Source organism: Nyctibius grandis, chromosome 8, assembly GCF_013368605.1.
Source record: "Nyctibius grandis isolate bNycGra1 chromosome 8, bNycGra1.pri, whole genome shotgun sequence".
NCBI lineage: Eukaryota > Metazoa > Chordata > Aves > Nyctibiiformes > Nyctibiidae > Nyctibius > Nyctibius grandis.
The window spans coordinates 22,717,518-22,745,026 of NC_090665.1; the positions used below are offsets into that span (position 1 = coordinate 22,717,518).

At 39.8% G+C, this 27,509-nt stretch overlaps 1 protein-coding gene across 1 annotated transcript in view; it reads left to right on the forward strand.

The window, feature by feature from the left end:
• Nucleotides 1-491: 491 nt before the first annotated feature.
• Nucleotides 492-27,509, forward strand: part of LOC137666520 (vesicle-associated membrane protein 2-like) — a 37,399-nt gene continuing 10,381 nt past the window's right edge. Inside the window, exon 1 of the mRNA XM_068406599.1 lies at nucleotides 492-646. Coding sequence (XP_068262700.1) covers nucleotides 492-646 — 155 coding nt within the window. The remainder of the gene's footprint in view (nucleotides 647-27,509) is intronic.

The window sequence follows — 27,509 nt, forward strand, 5'->3', positions numbered from 1 at the left end:
GTAGTGGGTGCCACAGAAATACCTGTGATAGAAGGGGAAAACATGGTATTCAGGAAGGGAGGAAATGTGGGAATTTTTTTTTTTTAAAAAAAAGTTGGTCACTGGAATGCATTATTAAATTTGGCTTGAATGGAAAAGTTCATATTCCTCCTACAGAGAACAAAACCCAGGTTCCCTGCAAGCGAGCTTTCTCATCTTTCATATTCAGTGCAGTCTTCTCTGGCTTGGTGTCTGCTCCCACCTCTCTACACCATGTCGTGCAATAGCTTGGTAGTTTGGAAAAAGCTATTGTTCTTTTCCCCTGTAAATGCTGTCTCAGTAGTGCAGACTGCACATGAAATAAGCACATACGGTTTTATTACAAAGTTAGGGTGTCCAGATCTGTAACAGAGGAGAAGCAAATCTCACTGTCACATGCAGCAGACCGGAAGAGATAGGAATTGCTGGTCATAGGCAAGGTTACCAAGGAGTGGTGTGCTGAATCCAGCAAGATGGTGGCTGTTGAATTAGCACAAAGGACTGTGTTGCTTCAGGGCATGGCTGTGGAGGTGGATCCTTCGTCTGTGGAGCCGTACAGGAGCTTCATGGGCACACTTGGCAGAGAGTGCTCCTTAGAGAGCATGGGCTCCTTAGAGAGCATGGGCTGGTAGCAGGTACCTCTTGGTTTTGGGCTGTCAGAAGCAGGACAGATCCTTAGCCTAGCATCTTCCCTGCCTCTCCAGATCTCCTTCCTCCATCTAGATTTCATGCACGTCTGGAGAAGAGGTGAGGAGTGAGGTGTCCCATTGAGCCTTGTGGACTGTAGTTCTTGCTGGAATTAATCTCTGAACCTTCCAAGTGAGCAATGCATCCAAAGTACTTGGCTCTACTGAAACATGGTTGCCTATATATGAGCAAGTGTGGATCTGTGAAGGAAGGGACTTGGGAATTGACTCCATAGGCTTCTCAGCATCTTCTCTGCACCCACAGAAACGCCAGGGTGCTGGCTCTGGGAGGTGGGGGGCGTGTTGTAATGCACTGTTTGCCCCTTTAGATACTGAGGTCCTGAGTCCCGCAATGTGCCAGCATTTTAGAAATATATGGGTCCTGGTAAAGCTTTCCTAGAAACTATGAAAATCATTAATTATTCCTAAACCCACTTGTTATCTACTTCAGGAGGTTAATGGTTAGAAGTTACATTTGTTCATTTGAATTCACATACAAAAATAGCTCCTCTTTATCATGCTAGTGAATCTGGTCCTACTCAGGGCTTTAATTACAGCGTGCTGCAGTAAGGCAAAGGGCACTGCTGCTTGAAAGGATAAACGTGATCTGCTGTTATCCCCCAGCTGTTGGCACAGCCTATCACATGGGATAGTGTTTTGTACGTTATGAGGGGAATTCTGAGACCAGACATTTCTTATTGGTCTCAGTGATCCTGAACAACACTGAAAAAGGAGGCAAAAATCTTCTCCGTCACCGCTTTAGGTTGATCTGTGGGAAGGCTTCCTGAACTCCAGCTAGGTTTGCTGATAGCTCTGATAGAGAATGGTTCCCCCTTTTATTTCCTTTGTGTCTCCAGTAGCACCCACTTCCAGTGTGTGCACAGAGGGAATAGCTGCATCCAACAGCTGTCATCCATGGTGACAATTCAGACGGGGAAAGGGGAGGGGAAGCAAAGAAACAAAGAGCTTTAATTGATAGCAGCCAAAACAAAGTTGTCATCTAACCCTGAAAGGCACAGAGCAGTTTATGTTGTCACTGAGCAGCTAAACTGGTTGGCATGGCACTTTGTGCTGCTGAACATCCTGAGTGGGATCAAATCTTACAAAACAGTTACAAGATAATTGGACTTGCCTATTGGTAAACATGCAAAGATTCCTAAATGGGCATCGATTGAGCATCAATAAGCAGAACTCTGACAGAATGACCTTGCATCCCTTGTGAAGGGTGATAGTGGTGGATGTTGCAGGCCTGATTTGCTAGGACTGGTTCTGGCCAAGTACTCATATTTACAAGGGACAGTTGTGTACAAATATCACTTTGTTTGTTTTCTGTCACAAGTGCACTGAGTGACATAACAGTCCTTCCAGAAGGCTTTGGGTATCTGGTTGTTTCCTACACTTCAGAAGCTGACTGAGATTTGATGATGACTTATAGCCCATCAGCTTACCCGAGAATTTCAAAGCAGAATTCTCTGAGCTGGTGTCAGCACTGTGGTTGAGAGCCTTTCTGCTGATTGGGATCCAGGGAGAGCGCAGCTTGAGAGTGGGTACTGCCAGGATGAATCAGCAGATATCTTCCTGGAAGCAATCGACAGTCTGGATATCCCAAGTGTTTAGCAGAGATCCCACCAGGCTATAAAAGTCTGCTTCTGAAATGTTTGACTACTTCTTTCCAGCAAGGAACTGTACAGTCATTCCCTGACAGCTGTGATACTGTCTCCCACACATACATGAAGATCACACGGTGACATTTTTCAGCCACTTTGTTTACTAGATGATATAAATACTAAAATATTTCAAGTCACTTAACATTTTGATACTTTTCTCTTTGCATTGAGCATTTTGGGGAGACTAGGAGAAGGGAATGGAAAGGCAGAATATGCCGCATGTGTCTTGGCATGTTGACACTGACCTGCACATTTTTCATGTCAGTTCTCAATTGCTTCATGTACATGAAGCAACATGTTCTCTTGTATTCCATCTTCATAATTGATGCGTGGCTACAGCAGCAAAGTTAAAGCAAAGACCCTTGCATTAGCATGTTCATGGCCCTTGTTGTGACTATCGGTTTTATGCAGTTAACTCTAGGGGAGAATGAGCAGATTTGATTTTAAGTTCTGTGCAGAGACTGAAATATTTTAGCAGTAGAATGATCTCCTAACAGAAATCGCAGCTGACAGGTGCTTTTCGTGTTCAGCTCCCACCTGGCAAAGCCAGTTACGAACTATGCAAGTTGATATTTTTCGTGTTACTGACTCCCAGATAGCTGTTTGCTGAGGATCTCCTTCACCAGTACAGTTTTAGAAATAAAGCCTGTTTTCATTCCTGAGCCCCCTCTCCCTGGATGAGCAGTCTGGATGGTGAAACTTGTCATGCAGAGAGAAGGCACTTTGACTTAGTCTAAAACATAGCAATTACAGAATCAAACACTATATTTGGACAGAGGAAAGAGCATAACATGTCAGTGTGTATGGATGAATCTAGAGGAGGCCTGCACCTTGGGGAGGGGAGCATCGTACCCAGAGAGAAGAGCAGAGTTCCTCTCTCAGAAATACCCTCCTTCCTGTGCGCTGTCGGTGAACAAGAGGCACCAAGATTCCTGAGTAGCTTGCTGTAGGCTTGGAGGAATCTGTAGTTCTTGTAGTAAGTAAAAGAACTCCAGAATCCTTAAGTTTGATTGCACTGAATGGTTGCTAGTATTGAAGTCCCTTAGAAGATTAAGTGCTACCCAGCAAAGGGAAAAGGAGTCCAAGAGGTCATAGCTGTTGAGGAAGTTAAATCCAAAATCCTCAGAGGCAACATGGCTATTGGCTCTAGATCAGGCTCAGCTCAGAGCTAAATCATTCTGTCCAATGTACTTTCACTCTGACATGCTGCAGTACCATTGCATAACTTGAAGGAAAACATTTTAAAAAGTAGAAAAAAAAAGTGTAGTTCAGAGGGTGACTCCCAATGAATTGTTACATGCTTTGCTGAGTGAGCCTCCCAAATATTGTACAACATTTAACAACTTAAGAGGGGACTAGCCAAATGCTCATTTAATTTAAAACTTCACCTTTGTTGGTGCTTGTCTCTGGGTTTGTTCTAGCATTGCTTGTCTGCAGGACTGAATCTGGTTTACAGCAAAGGCAGCTCTTTCCCCAACCTGGACCAGAGTAGTTGTGCTTCAGTGTTTGGATATATGCAACCATTTGCAAAACTCCAGTTGAAAGGATTTTTCTCAAAGGCTTATGTTTATTTCTATAATCTTTGTTTTGCTTTGAAACTGATTGTGTAGGTTGCTTGTGGGACTATGGATGTAAATTGCAAAGGAAGGTACTTGATAAAGATTTCTTAATATCTTTAAAAAAATTTGTCATCTGGGATTTAGGATAAAAAATGAGAAACTCCTCTTATTTGAAGGGTGGTTGGCAAGTATTGTGAGTAATAGACAGGGGATAGCAACTTGGTGAGCGTATAGGGAAGAAGAGATAAATATAGGTGTTTACACTTGCAGCTTGCTGCACCGAGCCAACATTCAGTCTCTTGACAGCACAGTCACATAACAGTCTCGGGCAGCCAGGTGTCTTAAGCAGTGACTCATACACTGAATGCAGTTTTCTGTTGTTTTCACTGTGGTCCCTTGTTAACCTGCAGATGGTCTATCTCGAAATCTGCCTTCCCCTGCAACTTCCCAGTGGGGAATGTGACTTGTCCGCCTGTATTTGAGACTTTTCCCTTCGGAGGTGGCTTGATTACAGATTGATTATAAATTCACCAACTAGCAAGCATCAACTACAGCTCCAAGTGACAGAGGGCTCCTAGCCTAACTTCCCATGGAAATGGCCTTCCTTCAAATCTGTACTGGGATGGTAGCATGCGTTTCAGGGCTCTAACAGCAGAAACATACCAAATAGTCTGTCAGTGGTGACAAGAGACAGGATTGCAGTAATCCGCTTGTGTTGTCAAATAAACAAAGGGAGTCCCTCTGCTCTGAGCTACAATTTCCTTTAATTTGGTCGAAGTAGAATAATCTGTGTTTATTCTTCTTGGCTGTCTCTTTGAGAGAATAAATTAGGCAAACTTGGCTTCATTCTTTCCTAACAGAAAAGACTGGTGGTAGGCTGAGGTCAAAAGAAAATTAATTTAGAATATGTGAGGAATTAAGGTGAGGGCCTTGACCCTTTCTTACACCAAATAGAACTTTTGAATTTCAGAAAAGGCTTCGCATTTTCTGTTTCGTCAAGCTCCAACCTTGTAAATCCTTCTCTCAGGAGCAGTACAGAAAAATGAGAATTGTCAGGATGGAGAAGGCTTCTTTTACTTTAATCTCACATCTCAAATGGCAGCATCATGGATGCCTCAGCATTTGCAAAAATACTAAGCACTTGAGAGGTGGTGTGACCTCTGAACAGACCAAACAGCCCAATACTGTCTTGTAATGGAGACTTGAAATTTTAAGCAAAGCTTTCTCTCTCCAAAACTCTCTTAATTAGCTGGTAGAACTCTAGGTATTCTTGCTATGTACATGCAGAGGTAGAGAGGTGGTCATGCTAATCCATCCTTTCCCTGTTTCCAGTTAAAGAGCTTTTTGGACAAAGGCTCACTGGCTTTGTACTGAATACGTACACTGGGGGTGCAGTGAAGGGAAGCAGGATTGCTGCCCTGCCAAAAATGAAGCAACATGATAAAACTCCCTATGTAGTATTCATGCAAGAACTATTACCTGGGCAATACCATTGCTTCTACTGCTAAGCCATGTCTGTCAGTGAGCCCTATAGCAGGGCTGAATCAAGGATCACATGTCTTTGGGATAGAATAGATTGCTTCTGCTTCCTTTTTACTATAACTATAGAGAGACTGAATGAAGAGGACACAAGGATAGACTGGGATATACAACCCACTGCTACATTAGACATCACACCGCCTTCCTATTGCACAGAAAAGGAGATTAGTGCTGTCTCTGTCCTCCCATCTTCAAGTGGAACAAAGGGAAGATACTGTAGTAGGCTCTCCTTTCCCTTAAAAAAAAAAAAGAAAAGAAAAAGACTCAAGGACTTTGCTTAGTTAGCTTTAATTACTAGATCTCTGCCCAAGTAATGGGGCGTGTTTGGAACTGGGAATTCCTTATAGTTACTGCCATAACCAAAATAGGGTTCTTCTCAAGAAACTTTTACTTTTCCAGAATGTAGTGTATTTTGTATTTCCAAGTACAACATAGATTTTATATAGAACTTGCTCTTGGGCATATTCAGATAAATCCTCAGGATGCTTAACTCAGAGATCAAAAAGACAAGTAAGTTGACCTTACAAAGATTATGAGAGAAGATATTAATACTGCATGAGAAGTGTGAGATTTCTAGGTGAGATATTCAGCACAGGAACAAACACCTCTGCCTAGGAGCATGCAGATTTTTTTCAAATTGCTCATGTTTTTAATGACAGATACTTTGTGCAGATGTGTATAGAGAATGCCCAGTTTAGATGTTTCCATGATGCTGTGCAAGAGCTATTCTGCATATGAGCATTGTGATGCCAACCCTATTCTATTTGACAACTCAGTGTTTTGTTCTGTATTTAGAAATAAAATCCTGAGAGGTTGGTATTTTTTGCACGTGTGTGCATTAGCTGGGTTGCTTTGGGTTAGGCAATTTGTTTTGTTTATTTTTCAGACTATCTAAAATGGAGAAATTGTTTGACAAATTAAAATGTTGGAATTCAGCCTCTCAATTTTGGGGCCTCATTTCCAGTCCACTGAGGTGGCTGTTGTTCCCAGTTCAGTCAATCTGGCTTTGAAGAGTACTCGTTTCTTCCCAGTAGTACTTTGCTTTACACAGGACGTGTTGTTGGTGCTTATCTTCTCTATGTGGAGGTATCCTTTATAGCAAGTTTAATGGCAACAAAACAGTAACAACTATTTTAAGTCATATGTCTATAGCATCAGAGAAATAGAGAATACATTGCATAGAAGGACAGTGTGTGGCTATTGACGGCACAGGAACTAGCCCTGTTCGTACAAGCCAAAGCTTGTGGACTGTATAATGCCATACTAGGTAGAAGAAGATGCATCCAGCGTCTTTCTCATTCCTTCTTGTCCGTAGTCTGTAATATACATGTAAGTAAAGCAAACTGATTCTTCGAATATAGCAATAGTCCTGTATTAGCCATATACAATTGGCTGAAATCAAGAGAAATGCGTAAATGGCCCGTAAGCCCTGGGTGTCTCACATGTGGTACACCAGAGCAGAGGAACAACATGGATCAGACAAGCAGGTGGTGATTTGGAAGTTCAAGTGAATGCATAAGGTTGAAAACTCCTCGAAGATGGGGGTGAGAGATTTCCCTCTAGAAACACCTGTCTGCAAGGCGGAGCTTTTTTTAAGTGGGGGAACAGTGAATTTTAATTAGGATAATCGTTTTGATAGGCTAAACACAATCAAAATACCCCTCTGTGTCTTAAAGACAGTGATACTGGCAAGCTCAGCACTACACAGATTGACACCATATAAACATTGACAAATGAACCAAAGAAGAATTAAAATCTTGTTGGAAAACTAAGACAAATATAGCCATTGTATATATTTTATGGATTATTTTTTCCTTCAAAATTAGCAACTGTTAATGGGAATTAAGAGAGAAGATAGAACATCCTGGTTTAAATTGAGTAGCATAAGTGAATAAAAATGATTTATTTAGTTCTCTTACGTGCTTGTGATTGTCCCAGAGCTTTAATGAATGTCTTCCCTTTGCTGCTGTCCTCCAAATTTGTCTCATAGAATTGAGTTAGTGCGGGATTGTGTCTCCATCACAATGCTCCAGAAATCGACATTTTAAAAGAAGTTAAGACTTCTGTCCTCTTCCTGAATGTTTCTTCTCTCAAAGTACTAGGACATAAAACAGCCTGCAACAACCCTTACTCAGTGTTTGGCTGAGAAGGTGGTCTCAGGGTGGTGGCTTCGGCTATTCATGGTTCTTTGTAACCCCTGCAAGTGTGCCTGGTGTCTGGTGATACATAGGATGATAAGTACCAGTTAAGTGGTGAGTGAAATAGAGGAGCAACAGGTTGTAATAGCAGGATGCTGGTAGAAGGAAAGATATTGTGGTCCAGTGAGGCTCACATAAAGTGGGTTACTGGGGTAAAACATAACCACTTCTGCCTTGCTTTTTCTTTTTTGCTTCTTTCCTCACCTTTGATCTATGACTAACTCTGACTACCTTTTACTATCTTTGCTCTCCTGTAACTACTCTGCCTCGCAAAACCTTTTGTGGAGTGACTTTGCTCCAGCAGTGTGTACACAATGGCTGTTTTTTAGATTTTTCATCAGAGGCCACATCTTGTCCCGTCACGAATAAACTTGCCCTGGCTCACTTCTAATTTGAAATTTTATTTCTTAGGTGTTAATAAATTAAAAAAAAAAAAAAAAAAAAAAAAAAAAGAAGAGGAAAAGAAGTGGTCATGCTGTGGCATGTGAAGGGAACAGAAGCTAGGGACTGGGGAAAATATCTTCTCACTAGAAAATATCTTTGAAGAGAAGAAATAAATTACCTATGGAAAGATCAAAGCACTTGAAGTTAATGGATTATGACAAAGTAAAAAAAAATACCTGGAGAAAATAGTAGGTTCAAACATAAAAGAGAAATAGGAAAGAGTGTTTTTTTTTGTTGGAGATAAAGGATAGTTAGATGGCTAGCTAAGTACGTGAGATTATATGTTGTAGCTAAAGAGCTATTAGCAGGAATAGGGATTTCTTTCCTCATGCCTGGCACAGCCTCCACTTATGCTGTGTTGATGTAACCTTGGAGTTGCAGTCCTGAATTTCTGCTCTATTGCAGTGCTCTGTGCTGGTGACTACAGCCTAATGCATCCTGTAGTGCAACCAGACCCTCTCAGACTGACGCAAGACTGATGTAATTGTAGTAACTCTTCAAGTCACTTTAATAGTCTGATTAGGTCCTGCTAGGGTCAAAAATTTATCAAAGAAAAAAAAAAGGCAGAAACCCTTCTGGTGAGCTAGGAAATATTAATGGATGAAGAACTCGAGAAACTTTTGTTCAAGTTATTGTTAACAAACATCATCTGTACTGCTATAGGTATCTATGTGCCTTCTTCATTGCTGCAGTGTTTGATGTTTCATAATCATACAGAATAGAAACAGAGAACTACAGCTAAGGCACAAAGACAGATCCTCAAAGATCTCGCTCTCAGTGGCATACACATCAGTGGGAATCAGGTGTTTGAAATGCCTCTCAAGAAGCTGGGATCAGGTGACTTTGTCCAAAGCTATGCTGGGTTTCTGTGGCAGAGCACCTCACTTCTCCCATTTAGTCACCCGTCCTTCCTCCAGTCCCACCACAAAGCAGAAGTCCCAGGGGACTTGTGCCAGCGCTTTACATGCACCAGGAGGTTCACCTGCATTAATTACAAAGTAACTGTTAGATCTACTGAGAGATACTCAACCACCCAGAACAATCTGTGGGTGTTGCTGTTTGCCCCTCTGGTTTATTTCTCTATATGTTTGAGCAGTTGTTTCTCCACAAACCTGCTGGTTGTTTCCTGGATTGACAGTGATGTCTACATGGAGTGAAAACCCAAAATTTGTTGCCTGCCCTTCTTAGCAATGCCCTCTTGCCCTCTGCCTTGGGTCAGTTTCTCATTTGCTGTTTCACAGTTCTTAAGAAACAACCTTCCTCTCTTGTGTTTCTGTCTCCAGAAGTTTATTTTGAAAAAGGCAATAGATGTGTATAGTGACTGGAGGCAAGAAAAGTTTGCATATATGGGACACCTCCGTATTGATGATCTGATGGCGAGCTGATCAATACTGGAGTGTATTTAGAAGTGCAGTGTCTTGCCTGTGACCGTATGAGAGAGGTGTTGTTACCAGATGGGTCTGTTACAGTCCTTTCTGTGTCATGATAAAATTGTGTACTTTATGTTATGTCTGGCACCACAGTTGTATCTTTTGCTTGTAATATCTAAAATAGATATTTGCAGTTGTGGAGCTTAACCAAACTCCACAGCAATTGCTGCTTACCAGTTACATTCTGGGCCTATACAGATGTGTATATATAAGGGCTAGTAGCCTGGCACCTCATAATTAGCAAATTCCTTCAAAAGCAATAAACCAGGATGTTGAACAAAGGCTTTTTTTTTTTTTTTAACCACCCATCTTAGTTCAGCAACCAAGTCCTGAAATTTCAGTTTTTTACCTCTATTTTATCATGTTCCAGTTCTACAAAGCAGTAATCACAGTGGTGCAGTTTTGGCACATGCTGTTCCTGCCAGGCCCAGAGCAACCGACCTGCTCTGTGAAGTAGAAGGGAGTGCTACTCCCAGAGACCATTCATGTATACAAAAGTGCACTGTCTCCTTCTCTTCCATCTCTTTCTGTTTCTCAAAGCTATGTATGGCTTTTCTTTCGTATATTGACAATTTTGCCACCAATCATTTCCATTGCAGTGCTGACGTTTGGAAGATGATAACACAGAACACGTTGCTACAGCAGGGTGCTACTATGAGATGATGCTGGCAACGCATGCTATTAATTAGCCATATTAATTTCTTCTCTTTTAATAGCAGGGAAGAAAACATATGGAATCAGTGAGCAACAAACCCTCAGTTTTAATTTCAAAAAGGAAATAGAGAATGATTCATTCTAAAACCATACGCTCCAAAGGAGGAAGATTTGAATTATTAACAGCATATCTAAACATGATGGGTGCTGACACCTTCATCTCTTATTTTTACTGCCATGGATTTTCTTCACATGCGGTGAGAGAATTTACACTACAGGAAGTGTTAATGGTTTCACGCTTCCTACCCATTTTTAGCTGCCTAATTTATGGAAAGCCATTACTAGGTGAGTCACTGCTTTCACAGGATTAGTGTGGCTGAGATAGAGCTTTGGGTGTTCCTTTAATTTCCATATTTGCTTGAAAGGAGCAACAGACCCACATTAAAACTGTTAGTGTTCAGTATTACAGTAGAGTTCAGAGTCTCTGTACAAATATTGCAAGAGATGCTCCCTGTCCCTATATGCTAACAAGATAAACAAACAAGAAAGATAGAGACTTATCTGCATTATAGATGCCGTGAGTCAGGGTGTCTCACTGCTCAGAATTTGTGCCTGATTGGATGGGAGTTAAATATTTGCAAAGATTACAAACAGAAGCAATACTAGGAATCTCACTATAAAGAACTGTTCATCCTGCAATAGCTATTGCAGAAGCATATTTACTCTCTTGTTGATCTTCAGAGGTTTTGGTTAGACATTCACAAGTTACAAAAGATAACAGCCAAGCCTGAGGATCAGGCTTTGCCCCTAATAGTAAATGAATCATGGGCTGACTGTATTGTAACAGGAGAAATTCAAGCACTGAATAAGCTCCTGAATAACAGGAGAAATTCAGTGTGTAAATTACTCAAGCACTGAATAAGGTGTAGATTTCATAGCCAATACTCTTTGTAATAAATAATTGAGAAAGATTTGTTCAGTTTAGAGAATGGTCTCCAGCAGGCAGTAACAGATGAAATTTAAAGGCAATCGTGAATTGATTTTTTTTAAGTAATTTACTCTTCTATAAACCTCTTAACTTGTTTCAAAAGGTGTGTGTTACCTATTATGAGTCTTTCACCCAATTCAAAGCTCTTAAAAATCTACATAGTTTTTTTCTGCTACAGATTTTCAGTACAGGTCTACCTCCAGAGGCTGTTTGTTTCAGTTATGCGTAGGTTTCTTAACTAAGGAGCCCATATCTCACTGCACAGCACATACCAGGTAGTGCAACTATCCATCTGTAGCTTCCGCATTTGCCTTGCTGGGAAGTCTGTCGTGCAACTGAGTCAGTGTGGACCTGTGGCTGTCTTAACTTTGAACTACTGTCCTAAAGAAATTATAATTTTGGGGTGCTACCTGTAGATAATAAATGAAGCGTCACTAGTTCTCCCTCTGTTTTCCACTGGAGAGTTTGTGGGGGATGAAACTGAAGAAATGATGTTACAGGTAATTTATTGCTCAGGGTTCTTTTTCTCTCCTCAGTTTCTTTCTATTCTGTCGGCTGCTTTTTTCTCACACCAATTACTCTGACTTAAGAAGTTACAAAGCTCTTCATAATAGTGCTTGAAGATTGGTATGTTTGCTGTATAAATTCTGAGGCAGATCTTCAGCTGCTACAAAGTGAAGTAACTCTGAAGCCACAACCTTTTTTTCAGCTAAAGATCTTTTGTATAAGAGCTATCCACTTTGTTCCTAGAGTTTTTAAAATGCTTGAAAGATTTTTAAAAAAAAGGAAAAAAGTAGAGTAGTGAATGATACACATAAGGCAGGGAAACAGTAAGTGGCTTGTTAAACGCTGTTACAGAAACTAAATACAGATCGTGTTAATCAATTGGCGTATGTACGTGTCTATGTGTACCCCCGTGTGTATGCTTTTGAAAGAGGTGTTAGAAAATAAATCCCAAATGACTCTTTAAATCTGTCATCAAACTGATCACACGAGAATGGTTAATAAGTAATGTAGGCAAGTACAATAAAACATTCTTCAACTACTGTTTTGCAGTATGAGTCTGTGGTGGAGACGGAAGCCCATTGGAATTGAATCTTCTTGTAAAGATTCAAAACACACTGAATATTTAGAATTGAACTGTTCCATCACACTCTTCCAGTAGGATTTTTCTTGATGGAAATGTGTTTGGATTACATATTATTGTTCACTGGCCATATATATGGATTTTCAGGCAAAAAATATTTTTAATTTTCTTCTGAAGTTAAGTACAAACATTTGTGGTGGATACTTTTATTTGTACTTTCAAAACACCCCACATTTTTCGTGTTCTGATTTCATTCAGGGCAGTTGAGGGACTGAATGCAGAAGAACAAAGGCAACAACATCCTTTGAAAGCTGAATGATTGCCTGCTCATTTGTTTTACCACTTCTATGTAAAATGAACAGTGTCTTCCTCTACTGGAGAGCCACTGACATGACTGAGGCATAACACATGTTTGAATAACAGTAGCAAAAGCAGAGGCTAAAAAGAGGTGTCTACATGCAAGGCTTAAATGGTGCTGGCTTTGGCGTGCCTTTCCAAGGAAATGCAGTTTGTGTGATTGCCTCTTTACTATTCTGCTGAGATAGGGTGGTAAAGACCTCATAGATACAAATTCCTAAAAGCTGTTGGGAATCAGTGGCTAGGTAGAGATGAGACCCAAATTATTGTTGCCAGCTGAGGTAAAGTCAGTAAGAGAAGCTCAGGAGCTATTGGTTACTGTGGTTGGCTGTATGCAGGGATGGTCTGGACCTCACCACAACAGCAAATGGTTCTGATGCTCACAAGAAGGGGAAAGGGTGGAGAAGAGCTAGTGGATGTGGCAGGAACTGGGATCATTACAAGTTAGCAAGTCTTGCAAGATGGCAAGCTGGAGGTATTTTTGTGACTGGGGAGTGATGTAGCCATTTTGGATATGAAGGCAGGCTTTATTGGTGTGGTTCCTCATGGAACAGTTCATAATATAGTCTGCAAAAGTTGCTTTTTTAATGAATGACATTATAAACTGGGGAATAAATGGAGTAATTCTGAATATTGCTGATGTTTTAGACCAGTAGAAGGGATAAGACTCAGTCTTGTTATCAATAAAAACTCATTGGGGACCCTAACCACAGAGAAGGTGGAAACTGTATACAAAGTGAAGAAGTACGATAATATACCATGAATGTTTGTTCTATAAATAAATAAGCTAGGGGACTGAGTATTTGCCCTGCTTTGATTAATTTTGTTTCCAAGCAGACTAACATACAAATGATAAAAATAAAGCAAGCCATTACTAATACACTTCTTTTGGCACCTTTACTGAAATATGTTTCATTCTGTTGTGTGTACCACAGAGAAATTTGTGAGTCCAATATGTATCTTCAAAGTAATAACTGACAAGTCAATAAAAGCAAGAATTAGCAGACCCAGACCTGCCTCTTTGTCCTGGTTTCATTGGGATTTTGTTTCAGTTTGTGGCCAGCCATAGTGATCAGGGCCATTAGCAGTTAAACCCAGGGCAGCTGACCCAGGCTGGCCCACAGGTGCATTCTATATCATTAACAATCAAGTTCACTATAAAACGGAGGGCTTGCTGGGGAAGGGGGGGTGGTTTTTGCTCTACTCTCTTCTGGCCTCCTATTTTTCCTCATTGCTGATGATTGGTATTCCTGGACAACCAGCTGCGACTCTGTAGCTAAGTATAATTTTTGTGTGTTTTGTGTTAGTGTTTATATTGGTTTCTTTATTTTATTAAATCTGTTTAATTTTAACCCATGAGTTTCCCTCTTTTTCCCAAATTCCTTCCTCAGTTGGGGAAGGGACATTGGGTGAGAAAAAAACTGCTATTGTTTAGCCCCGGGTGCGGGCTAAATGAAGACACTCTTCTTTCTTTTGTTGGACTCAATACATTCATTCAAGGCTAGAAGTTCTGGAAATTGTCCATGTTTAATGGGTACAGTCAGAATATTTTAATGCCTACTTTATTTGCTGCTGCTTATAACTGAATCAAGCAAAAATGTTCTTTCCTTTTGGACATTGACGATTGTCTCCAGTCGCACCACAGGACATCTAAAATGGTAAGATGGAGCTATATCCTGCTATTAAAAGCCCCTCGGACATTGCCTGATACATTGTGGAGTTGGGACAGTAATATTTTACTATAATTGCTTTCTTAAGATGATGACAGAGCGCTGCAATTGCTGTCATTTTTTCAGTATGAGTTAAACTAAATATGTGTGATTCAGGCATATTCGTTTGACAGAATTGCTCTGAATTTACATGATTAGAAAGCTCTTCAGATTAAATGCAATTCATCAAGGCATTTTTCACAAGTAAAATACCGGTGTCAAATTGGCCATTTTTCCTTTATGATGGTAGGGGAGTAATCTTACTGAATTCAAGAAAAGTCCCTGAACTACCTGCACATGCCATCAGGTAGGTAGGTAAATAATGTCTATAATTAGTTCCAGCTGTAAAACTGCATGTGCAAGATTGAAGGATGAGTTGAAGTTCTTTAAAAACAAAAAAAGTACAAAGTGGTACTGCAAACTTCTGAAAAACAGGCTTCAGAAAATCAGGCCCTTCAAATCTATTGAATCTCATGAAGTGTTAGTCAAAATCTTAATAAGAAAAAAGACTTAGCGAAGAATGTTAGAAGGTTCTTTATCATTGCAGTATCGTTCAGGAAGATTGTATATAGAGTATGCAGCAGGTTCTCTGGAACATTGCCATAAAACATAGTTATGTGGTCTCAAGATATCAATAACCATTTACAAACTGTTCTGTTAGGCTAGTTTCAAGCTCCTTGCAGAAGTATTGGTATTAATCCACATATGCACAGATGGTGCATTACATATGATGGCTGCTGGTAATCATGTGAATGCAACACAATTGTGGCAACTAGTAAGAACTTGCATTTATTTTCAAAAAGCAGTGGTACTACGCAATAACTCAAATGGTTTGATATTTTTGAGGTCCTGATTCTGCAAGAAGCTTGCTGGAGAGAAACTGTAAATTTGGTACAGCTTTATCCAGAGAAGTGTATAGCAGAATGCTAGAGTGGGGTTCAAAAACTAGACAGGTGCTCCCTTGATAAAAGGAGCTGGATCATCTTTTTTCGTCGTGTTTACTTCTCCATGTGAGCACAAAGTAAAAAATAAACTTGCTTTAACTACGCTTGGTTTGGATGAGTGTTGGTGAGATTGTGATAATTACACGTTCATTATTGGAGACTGTATGCTGTTCTTTGACTCGTGAAAGACAGTCTCTGTTAGTTTTTGGTGACTTTATATACAGAGTATATGAGCAAAATAAATAGAAAGAAAATCTTTAAAATTAGCAACGCCCCAGAAGATGAGATTGTTAACAAAATTGGTTTTTCTGCAAGTTACAGATTACCTTTCATTTACTTGGATAACTTCGATGTAGCAGTGTGGTGAGATTAGCATAATCACCAAACATATACTTTATCCTAAATTTGATTTAGCAGTTATTGATAAAAATTGAATTAATTCAAATAGAGGTTGGTTTTTTTTTTTCAAATGAACTGCAGCTTGAATCACAGACTAAGGCTGAAACGCCATTAAATTCTGTCTTCTTGTGTCATGTAGTTATATTATTTCAGTTTACTTTTTTAAGCCATTTCAATTTTGTTTGATTTATAGCAAGGATTGGTTTGTTGATGTTCAGGTTTTTTATTTGGAATGTAGCCTTTATTTAACCATTTGAATTGATAACACACTAATCTTAGACTATTATGTTTTTGTTTGCTAGACTGGAGAATAATCTAATGTCTAGCATCTTCTCCCTGAGCTCTGATGGTCACTGTTTTTGAGGTTTTGATACACACACACACACACATTTATGCATACATATATGTGGAATTACTTTAGTCCCTTTTAAATAGCCTGTATAACAAAGTTGTGCACTAGTAACTTTCATGATTTTGAGGTGAATCAATACTTCACAGTTTATTATTTTTTTGACTTTTCAATTTGGAATTGCCTATGAGCATCTAACAATTTTTTTTGAAAAATCATTTCCAAGTAATCTCTGAGACTTGTTATTCAGTGGATTACTCACAAGCTGTTAGTTGTTTTTACTTGAAATCTGATGGAAAAAACTGAAATGTGGTCTGTTCATTTATTATTTATTCATTGATTCTGTAATTGTCTTCTCAGTTTGAACACTGGAATCAGGCTTCAAAATCTGTTTTCCCAATAACATTGTAGTTTATCTTTCTGATAATATTTGTCTCAGTTAACTTATTTAAAGTTAGGAATTTAGGCCTAACTTATTTAGGAAGTCAATTCTAATTAAGACTGTGAAACCGAATCAGTCCAGTTTTAAAGAGAACAGGCAGTGAGAGAACACTGCTTGGATTTGAATGGGTCCCTTCACAGGTTAAAATGTACTTTGCAAAAGATCTCTTAGACAGTTCCCCCAGAGTCAGTGTGATTTCTATCAAGCTTAGCAAGGAAAATGACTTCTGTTCATTTCCTGTACTAAATTGCTCTATAGATGTTCAGCCACTCTAGGACTTCATGGATAAAATAGTGAGCTTGCTGTTAAGGTTTTCATGCAGGCACAAAGATTCTTCTTATTCATGACTTGCAACACACTCTTTTCTAGATATTCTAGTCCTTCAACTGATCCATGATTAAGGGACCTAAGCTACAGATACACTTTGGCCAGTCCTCACTTAGGGACCCTAAGACTATGTCTTATGCTAAGACAAAGCATACTTGCAAGGATTAATGGCTCTGTCTGGTGCCCTAGGAGCTTTGTTTGAGTTCAAAGTGCTAAATGAACCACCAAAATGTCCGATACAAATATCACTGGGAAAAAAAACAGACAAGGCTGAGGCAGACAAACCTGTTTCAGATCTGAAGAAGTAGTCAGTCCTTCCTGGAGATAAGGGAATGGTCAAGATGAACCCTTGAGGCCTTTTCCAGATAGATTTTCTATTTTCCATTATTCTGTTAAAGGGGTGGAGGGGAGTAAAACCTCAGTCAAAAGGATGTCTCCTGCCAGAAACACTCCCAATTATGTCAAAATCTGTTGCTTACATTGCGAACTGACTAACCTTGCGTGGTTATGCCCCACTTCACTTTTTCTTAGTTTCCAGAATTTTTACTATCAGTCCAAAGCCTACAAATTTCATATTGCCATCTAAATAAAATCTAATTTAATTTTTGGCTAGTTAACTTTAAGGGAATACCTTACTGGTATGGAATGCTTAATGCCATGTGTCAGCTGTGCATCTAACATACGCAGTCGTCTTTCTAAGCTAACACCTCTGTCTGTGAGAATTATAAGGCATGACTTATAATTGTATCCTTTTAAAGCACGTATTTATTAAGTTTCGGTGCATTCAGTGACCATGTTGGTTATCTGGAAGCACAACGATTCTGGGGCTGTGCATTGTCAGGTCACTAATCTCCATCCCGCACTCAGCCTATCAGCCACATGAGAATGACTCATTCTCTGCAAACCTCCTGTTGCTTAGTAGCTGTTTGTAATGTGAAAGAGAGTTGGGAAAGTAGTGGTGAGTTCTTGGTTGATGAGGGCTGGGTCAGGGACCAATTAAGCAACCTGGACATCCATAAATCCATGGGCCCTGATGGGATGCACCCACGGGTGCTGAGGGAGCTGGCGGAAGTCATTGCTAGGCCACTCTCCATCATCTTTGCTAAGTCGTGGGCAACGGGAGAGGTGCCTGAGGACTGGAGGAAAGCGAATGTCACTCCAGTCTTCAAAAAGGGCAAGAAGGAGGACCCGGGGAACTATAGACCGGTCAGCCTCACCTCCATCCCCGGAAAGGTGATGGAGCAACTTGTTCTTGGTGCTGTCTCTAGGCACATCAAGGATAGGGGGATCATTAGGGGCACTCAGCATGGCTTCACCAATGGGAAGTCATGCTCAACCAACTTGATAGCCTTTTATGAGGATGTTACCCGGTGGATAGATGATGGTAAAGCTGTGGATGTGGTCTATCTCGATTTCAGTAAAGCATTTGACACGGTCTCCCACAGCATCCTCGCAGCTAAACTGGGGAAGTGTGGTCTGGATGATCGGGTAGTGAGGTGGATTGTGAACTGGCTGAAGGAAAGAAGCCAGAGAGTAGTGGTCAGTGGGACAGAGTCCAGTTGGAGGTCTGTGTCTAGCGGAGTCCCGCAAGGGTCGGTTCTGGGACCAGTTCTATTCAATATATTCATTAATGACTTGGATGAGGGATTAGAGTGCACTGTCAGCAGGTTCGCTGATGACACAAAACTGGGAGGAGTGGCTGACACGCCGGAAGGCTGCGCAGCCATTCAGAGAGATCTGGACAGGCTGGAGAGTTGGGCGGGGAGAAATTTAATGAAATATAACAAGGGCAAGTGTAGAGTCCTGCATCTGGGCAAGAACAACCCCATGTACCAGTACAAGTTGGGGGCAGAGCTGTTGGAGACCAGCGTAGGGGAAAGGGACCTGGGGGTCCTAGTGGACAGCAGGATGACCATGAGCCAGCAATGTGCCCTTGTGGCCAAGAAGGCCAATGGCATCCTGGGGTGTATTAGAAGGGGTGTGGTTAGTAGGTCAAGAGAGGTTCTCCTCCCCCTCTGCTCTGCCCTGGTGAGGTCGCCTCTGGAGTATTGTGTCCAGTTCTGGGCCCGTCAGTTCAAGAAGGACAGGGAACTGCTGGAGAGAGTCCAGCGCAGAGCCACGAAGATGATTAAGGGAGTGGAACATCTCCCTTATGAGGAGAGGCTGAGGGAGCTGGGTCTCTTTACCTTGGAGAAGAGGAGACTGAGGGGTGACCTCATCAATGTTTATAAATATGTAAAGGGCAAGTGTCAAGAGGATGGAGCCAGGGTCTTCTCAGTGACATCCCTTGACAGGACAAGGGGCAATGGGTGCAAGCTGGAACACAGGAGGTTCCACTTAAATTTGAGGAAAAACTTCTTTACGGTGAGGGTGACTGAACACTGGCACAGGCTGCCCAGAGAGGTTGTGGAGTCTCCTTCTCTGGAGACATTCAAAACCCGCCTGGACGCGTTCCTGTGTGATATGGTCTAGGCAATCCTGCCACGGCAGGGGGATTGGACTAGATGATCTTTCGAGGTCCCTTCCAATCCCCAACATTCTGTGATTCTGTAAGAGGAGGACGGCTGGGAGGCAGTGTTCCTGGCTGCCTAAAAGGGACTTGTGAATGAGGGTATTATTTGACCTTCTAATTGGTGAGGAATTTTTCTGTTCCCTCAGAGATACAAGGTGCATGAATTTCCATGCTCTGTCCCTCTCTATTCTCTGCAGTATCCAGGAAAGTTAGTCATGCTTATGGGCCTTTATTGTGTTTGTTTATTTACCACCGTGGTACCACTTTCTCTTTCAGTAGTATCTCTTTGTTACTTAGGGAACTGATTACAGCCCTGCATGTTTCTTCCTCTGTTTGTCGCATCATGATGCTCCTGTATGCCATACACAAGGTTCCCAATAGTGTCTGAAGAACTGTATGTCTGAAACCTGTTGTGCCAGGCCTGCATTACAGCACTGGCACTAGCATGATGATTCAAATCAAAAAGAATACAGGAGCCAAAGGGGAGTAAAAAAAAAAAAAAAAAAAAAAAGTAATAGCTCTATCAGTGCATTGAATCTTGCTGTAGGTAGGCTGAATTTGTTGTGACAGGTGGATTTAATTCCCAATATTTAGTTGGGAGAACTGTAGAAAGTCGTTTAGCTTTTTTATGAAAACAAAGTGCACAAATAACATTTATTTCTAAAGTATGTATCTATGCCAGTCACAATAGCAGGAGGTAATACTTCGTCCTTAAAGGGATGTAACAGATGGAAAGACAGAGAGCTTGAAGAGCAGCTTTGAGGGCAGCTATGGGAACGCTTCAGTGATCTGACTTTTTCTTTGTTAATACAAACAGGACTTCATGGTTGATTGTAAATGGACTGCTTTGTCCCAAATATGATTCTCACAAATTTCTTCTTCTCACTTGAATAACATATGGACAGTTCAAATTTTGATTAAGTCTTTGACTTTTAAAGCATAACAGGTTTAAATCTCAAACATTTCTCCTCAATCCTAATGACATTTTGGCTTTCAAAAAAGGAGATGAGGAACAAGTGGTTACTTTTGAAGTATTGTAAAAATATTTAACTTCCAAGTTTCAGATGAACGCTAAGCAAAATAGCAATACTCACTCAGCAGATATGGAGGAGAGTGTTTCCATTTATCTAGAGAACCCCAAGGGCTGCTTATAATGATGCAACTCACAACAGATTTTCAGCGAAGTGTCTAAGCATTTTAACAAATAACTCAGTCTCTTGAGTGTAACAAGACTAAAAGATAGAACCAAGGTAAACTGGTCTTTACTGAATTAGTAGAAGTTTATGGATTTATTTGGGGGGGAAAAAAAAAGCAAAATTGAAGTTTAGTTTCTGGACTGTAGCAATTTGTGAATATACAGGTGTGCACAACGTTGCTTTAAATACCTCAACTAAATTAGGAAATCAGATGCCATATCTCAGCCTCAGCATTGATCCACAGAGTATGTCTGTGAGCTTCTGAAATCACACTAGGGATTCTGGAAACGTGATTTAAACATAGGTCTTTTTGTAAAGCAAAGATGGTAATTAAAAAAAATCAGTTTTGAGAGAAAGACAGATGGTAAGATAAAGATGGGAGCGTAGTCTAAGGGGAAACTACAAGGCTGTCAGTGATTCCATGAGGATGGGAGTCTGGAGAATTTAGGAGAGATGGCTGTGATGATATATACAAATCTTATTTTACACGTTTAAAGTGCTCAAAACATGTTTCAGTATGGATTGTATAATTTTCTGATAGGCAGTATTTAATGAATTCGCATTAGTTTGTCAAATGATTTATTTGGCAAAGTAGTCTTAAAGATCTCCTTTAAAAGGTCTTTAAAACTCTGGTTTTGTATTCAAAATGTTCTGGGGTTTTCGTTTTTTTTTTTCATTCAATGAGAGTTTGAAATGAGAAGTTTCCTTGTATTGCTTTAATATATTTGATTGGTTAAATGGAATCTAGTTTCAGTAATTGATGGATGTTGAAACTGGGGAGAAAAAACATTGTGTATGAATTGTAACACTGTGGGAAGGTGGAGCACCTGTGATAAGGACATGGTCACTTGCAAATGGCAGCTATGTTTAACGGCAGCTCTTCAAGAACTGAACATGACATTTTGTGAGAAATAAGGATGAAAGTTTGGCTTTATGTACAGACACTTTTGCTATTATCTCTCAACACTTGCACATACTGTGTGACTGCTGTTTAAGTAATGAATAGGTGGGATAAAATGTTCACTGTAGTTCTCTTGGCAAAGTAGTTAGAGAAGATTTAAGCTTAATAAGCATCCTGATAATTAAGCTTTAATATAAGTAAGGGTGGTAATGACCCTATAAGGATCAGTTGTGATGAAACTGCCACTGAACAGATGTATATAACAAGGCTACAAAAACATTTCACTGCTGATGAAATTTGTGATTTTCAGCTGTTTTGTTGTTGCTGGGGCTTTTTAATTAAAAAAAAAAAGCATGTTAGTAGTGGATTTCCTTCTAAAGTGCAACAAGAATGCTGGGAAATAATTTACAGGCAAATGGAAAGCCCCCAAGCCTCCTAGGTTTTAATTTGGGTCTCTCAAAAGACAGTCACAGAAAACATCCTTTATCCAAAATATAGCAGTTAAAAGCAGGGAAAGCATATGAATCTTACCATTCCTTTGAGAGTCTTCCTTGCTTTTCTGTATTAGAGTTAACTTTTAACTGACTGCAACAAGCAGCAAATTATAGCATTTTCTTCTGCACCAGTACATGAGTCAGTGAGTAGGGGATGGCTGAGTCAAAACTCTACCCTGATCCTTCCCTCCCACTCCTTGCCCAGCTGCTGCCTGTTTGCTCCTTTGCGTATAGCCCATGATCCTGGAAGCCTACACAGACAGTTAGAAATAGTGGATGCTCTTACTCCTCTGCATGAGAACATACATGAAGTCTAACCATAATGTTACCATGTCAGTGTGAACTTCCAAGTGCATCAGCTGGTGTTCAGAAATAGGACTTGGGACTTTGCTTAAAGCTGACCATTACCATGGAACTGTGTCCTTAGTGATTGCTCTAGAGGTTGAAAACAGAGGTTTGTGAATCTGGAATATCTGGCAGACCAGGATGTTTAATGTCATTAGCTTGTTCAAATGTACTCTGGCTTTTAGAGTCCTGAGTTTTTGAAACATTTCTCTGGTAACATATTTGGTATTTATATATTTCCCCTATAGTTTCCAAGACAGATTGTGTTTCTTGTTTTTCTTCCAATTTGGAGAAGAAAACAACAGCAATGATACTGACTGCATTTTCAGTGTATTTCTTGCTGTATTCTTGAGTTGTTTCAGACATACCTCACTAAGGCACTGAGTGCAGCTTTGTTCTGTTAGGCTTCCTCTCTCACAGCCTGGTATGCTTTGGTGATTTTCTGCTTTAATCCAGTGTTGTTTCAGTTCGCAGTCAGTTTTTTCTTTCCCTAATTTCAGATCAGTAACTTCACATGAGAAAAATAAAGGCTTTGTGTTATCCAGGATTTGATTTCTCTGTTGAATCTCCTCTTTGTTTTTGTTTTTGTTTTTTTTTTTTTATGCCCGGTGAAAGCACTCTCCTATTTATAAACTAAAATGCCTGTAATAAAGTTTTCTAGGGAGAAAAATGCAACTCTTCCTGTGATAGTCAGTCTTTGTGTTATTTTTCCAGGTGTGTAAAGTAACCTCAGTGTGCAAGACAGAGCTGTGGTAACTGGAGAAAGGCTGGTACCAATGCACCTTTCAAAGTCAAGAGCTCGCAGTTGAAGACCACATCAGCTCACGTGGGCTAGATTAAGATAAAAACATGTTGGGCTGATGGAGCATAAGGAACTTTTTTAAAACAAAATTCTGGGACTTTTTGTAACAGTTCGTTCATTTACCTATACCTTTGAATCTATTTGAAATTGGCAACCCGTGCTGAGCACTAGTTTTAATCTATATTCAACTAACTTGAAATAGTAACCATTTTGTGACAAAATCAGATCACAGAGCTGATCTTTGGGCCAATTTTATTGCCCTTAGCCCACATCGTAACCCAGACACTCAAGGTTAACAGATTGAGAAACTTGAGAAAATTAAAAAAAAAAAAAAAAAAAAGCAAAAGCTTGTATTCTTTCAGCTAATGAAGAGAAATTACTGTAAGAGCCTGAAACATGCTAATTCTGAAATCTTGTAAGAAGTAATAGAAGGTACAGTCAATACTACCTAGGAACTAGAAATAATACTTCCTTAAAAAAATTGACTTTTAGTGCAATACAGTGTTCTGGTATTTTTCTGTGTAGACATTGCACTGAAGGTATTTTTAGTTTTGTCATGAATTGTCATGAATATTTCACATGATCAATTTTCCACAATTTTTTACTAAACAGTAATTTCTATGCAAAAGTATCCTGGTGCAAATTAAGAATTTAAAGGCACAAAATTTAGAAAACAATAAATTACATCTCTTTTTTTTTGCAATATAATGTTAATGTCAATATAAATATGAAGATAAAGTTTTTTATAATTGCTTACACCTGTATTTGCTTTCATTCCCTAATTAAAATAAACCTCATTTAGTATAAATATTACAGTTAATTTCAAATCAGCAAATAAGGATAATTAACCCTCTTCTAAGGAGAAAAAAAAAAGGGACTAAAATTGGCTAAAGTCACTGGTCAGTGTGAGGAAATTCCCTCAAAAGGAGATTATTTAGAGTTGTTTAGTTATTTCATTTTCTGTATTTAAGTATATAGATTTGCAGTAGCTATAGCTGTGAAAAAAATATATGTAATTTGATCAGAGATAACCCAGATGTGTCGCTAGTCTAATGCAGAGGTTTGTTAGGGGCAAAGTCCCCTGCTGATCCAAGCAGGGCAGTGGAGATTCCCCACTCCGCCGTGCCTTGATGGCAGTAGGCGAGCAGAGGCCCCACGTGCAGCAAGGTGCAGTGGGGCTGCCCTACAAGCTAACCAGCTCTGTTGCGTGCTCAGTAATATGGGGCTCTTCCTTCCCTCTTGCAGTTGTTCCCAGAGAGACATAATTTGCAGCTCTGCTCCTCTAGAAAGAGATGGGGAACCCTCATCACTACCACTGCTTTTGGAGAGGCAAGTGCTATGGTGTAGAAATTAAACCCCATATGACAGTGTGTTAGAGCCCTGATTTGGTTAGTCTAGTCTGGGTCAACACAGTTCCTAACTGCAGCTGAAGTAGCAGACTGAGTGATTTAAAGTGGATCAGATGGGTTACAGGTTATAATGGTGACTGTCTTCTTGGCTGCTCCTTCATTAGTTCCATGCATTTTTGTTATGTTTCTTTTGTCCAGTTAAATGTGAAGATGAGACTGGTCAACTGGGATCTAAAGACATGGTAGAACTAGTTTTTATGTGCAGGTGCTTTTTTGGATAGGTAATCACGTAATACGAGCGTATTTTAGACAGTTGGCTTCTATAGTGTAGTTCTGAGTTTTTAATTTGTGAACCTAAAATGTGTACGCTAACACCCTGAGTCATCTAAGCCTCCTTCAGGCACATCCATAGACTATGCTGCAAAGTGTGGTCAGGGGTTAACACATGAATCAATAGCCCTGCATTGTGTTGACTTTATCTTAAGCCACAGCCTTTACAAAAGATGACAGCAAGGGAAAAGAAGGATCTAAAAAAATCTGTAGTGTTGACATTTCAGAAAAGGAATCCTGCCTTGTGTTACTTTTCTGACTAACAGAAACCCCGCCTGAGTCACTGCAACGGGTTGTTGTGAAGACTACAATTTAGAGAAATTATGGAAATAATGCAACTCTTTCTGGCAAATTCTTTTGTTTGTCACAAAAATGATTCAGCTGAACTAATTGGCTTGATTTAGAATTCAGGTGCTTTGGGCCTTGTAAGTAATACATATTTGGCTTGAATAGAAGATACTGGAGAAGATAAATCAGTCAGTCATTACTAGCATAACAAGCAATGATCAAATTAAAGATGATGTCTTAAGGTTCCTCTATTTTTCCTCTGTGTGCATATTTAGCACACCAGATGGTCAATGCAGTCATAATAAACTGGTGGGAATATTTAATTAAATGTGTTCCTGGGACATTAAATGTAGGGTATTATTCTTTGGCTGATGATCAGAGTAAATATTTTGTAATAAGGGAGAGTCCTCATAGAATACTGCTGATAGTACATGAAAATCACATTTGGGAACAGAAATGCAGAACTTTCTTCACAAAATGAAGACATCTCAAATGCTAATTCCTTTTATATGAGGGTTTTTTTTCTACCACCAATTCACTCTTACTCATTACTACCCAAATATTACAAATAGCATGAGAAATAATTTTAAAATTGATAGTCATAGAATGGAATGAGTCTAAGTTAAAGTCTGTCGCCATTTAATTGGCAATAGTCACATTTTTACTGAATATTGAAGGGCTCAGATGGAACACTGAAAAGCACAGATATGAACATCTCTGTTAAAGCAGAAATGGTTCCCTGGTAGTGAAGGAAGCCTGTTTGTTGCTGTTGGGAGTTAATTCTCCCTCTGTGAAATCTCAGAGGATGGCAAACACCTTTCCACAATCTGCAAATCCCTCCACCCCCAAGTATGCAAACATCCACTGGCCCAGCAGTGATACTCTTCTGTCAATAACCTAATTATCTTTTCACCCTAATTGGTTTTATAATACCATGACTTTCTTTACTCCCATAGAGCAGCTTTTTTTTTCCCCCTGTGAAAGTGAGATTAGTAGAATGAAAACAAGGATACATTCAGCCTATTAAAACAGGCTCGTTAATAACGGGAGGGGGGAAGATCAGCTAGAAATCTGAAATACATACAATTAGTGGGCAACTGAACTGAAAAGCAAATTACCTTAGTGAGTGCATCTATCTTGAAACCGGGTAGGTCATGCCCTCTAGCCAGGGTTTTCTTTTGAAGAGTCCTGTCACCTTAGAGGCAGAGAAGATCATTATCTCCTTGTAAGAAGGCTGAGAACCTAATTCTGAAGGACACTTAATTTTATGGGGGTGTTAGAAGTAAGTCATCTTTTCTCTGAACCGCTCCTGACAGAACTAGTATGTGGTTTTGAAAGAGCAACAGGACCTGCCATTTGACACTATCCCCATTTCACTATGGGAAAAGCAAAAATTTGAGTGGGAAGTGTTGGGATGGAGAGCTAATGTCTCTTGATTTCTAGACACGCATATCTGAGTATTCCCAAACAGGAACACAATTGTCCACACACAACTGTGTTAGGCCTGTACTACTTTTAAGTTTGTACAGTTAAGCACACAAGTCTGGAAGGCCCAGAACTTTAAGAAGTTTAGGTATCAAAGGTACCAATTTCTTTGAGAGATGGCAAGTAAATAGGCGGGCACAGAATTTTAGTCTTCCCTCTTTGGTTAGACTGGATTTTGTTTGGACTGTGTCAAACTGCACGTAGCCAAACTGATTGTTAAAGAAAGCTTTTGTGCTAGCGTTGGCTAAACTGACGTACTGCAGAAATAAAATCCTATGTGGTAGAATCCGATTAACAGAAAACTGGGAACTAGCAAATCCCTCCAGAAAGCAGAAGACTGAGTATTGTCAGTAAAAGTCCCCCTTTGCAAATTAGCAGTGGAAAACTTGGTTTAGCTATTACTGCATAGAAATAAACAAAGCAAGTTCGAAACTTAACAGCAAACCCCCAGTGCTATAGGGCTTTGTTTCCTTAGGGATCCTTCCTGCCTCAAAGCTTTCAGATGCATCTAAATTCACAGACGAACGTTCTCAGCACCAGAGACAATGTCAGAGTGGTTTGTTTCTACAGTTACTGTTAGGTCCAGGATCTTCACTGACATCTGTAGTCTCTAAAGTAGTGTATGAATTTGCGTTTGTAGATAATATTAATAATTGTTTTAAAGTTAAATTTCAAGAGTACAGAGCTATGGAAGTGTTCTGATTTATTTTACAATTAAATAAAAGGGGTTTTTTTGTGGTTTGGCTTTTTTTTAATGCCTTTGGAGCCGCAGACTGTCAAATCCCACTTAAGCAGTCAAGCTCAAATGGGTAGACGCCTTTTGAAGGGGTCCAAATGGAAGAACGTCTTAAATATACCTAATTTTGTTTGCAACTGTAAATATTAACTATAGAAATATGGTACCTGGTCAGTAAAAAAATAGAGAGGCAATGCAATTTTATGTTTTATTTGAACAACAGGGAAAGAGTTTGAGGAAAAAGGAATCACAGAGTTTGAGGAGAGGAATCAAA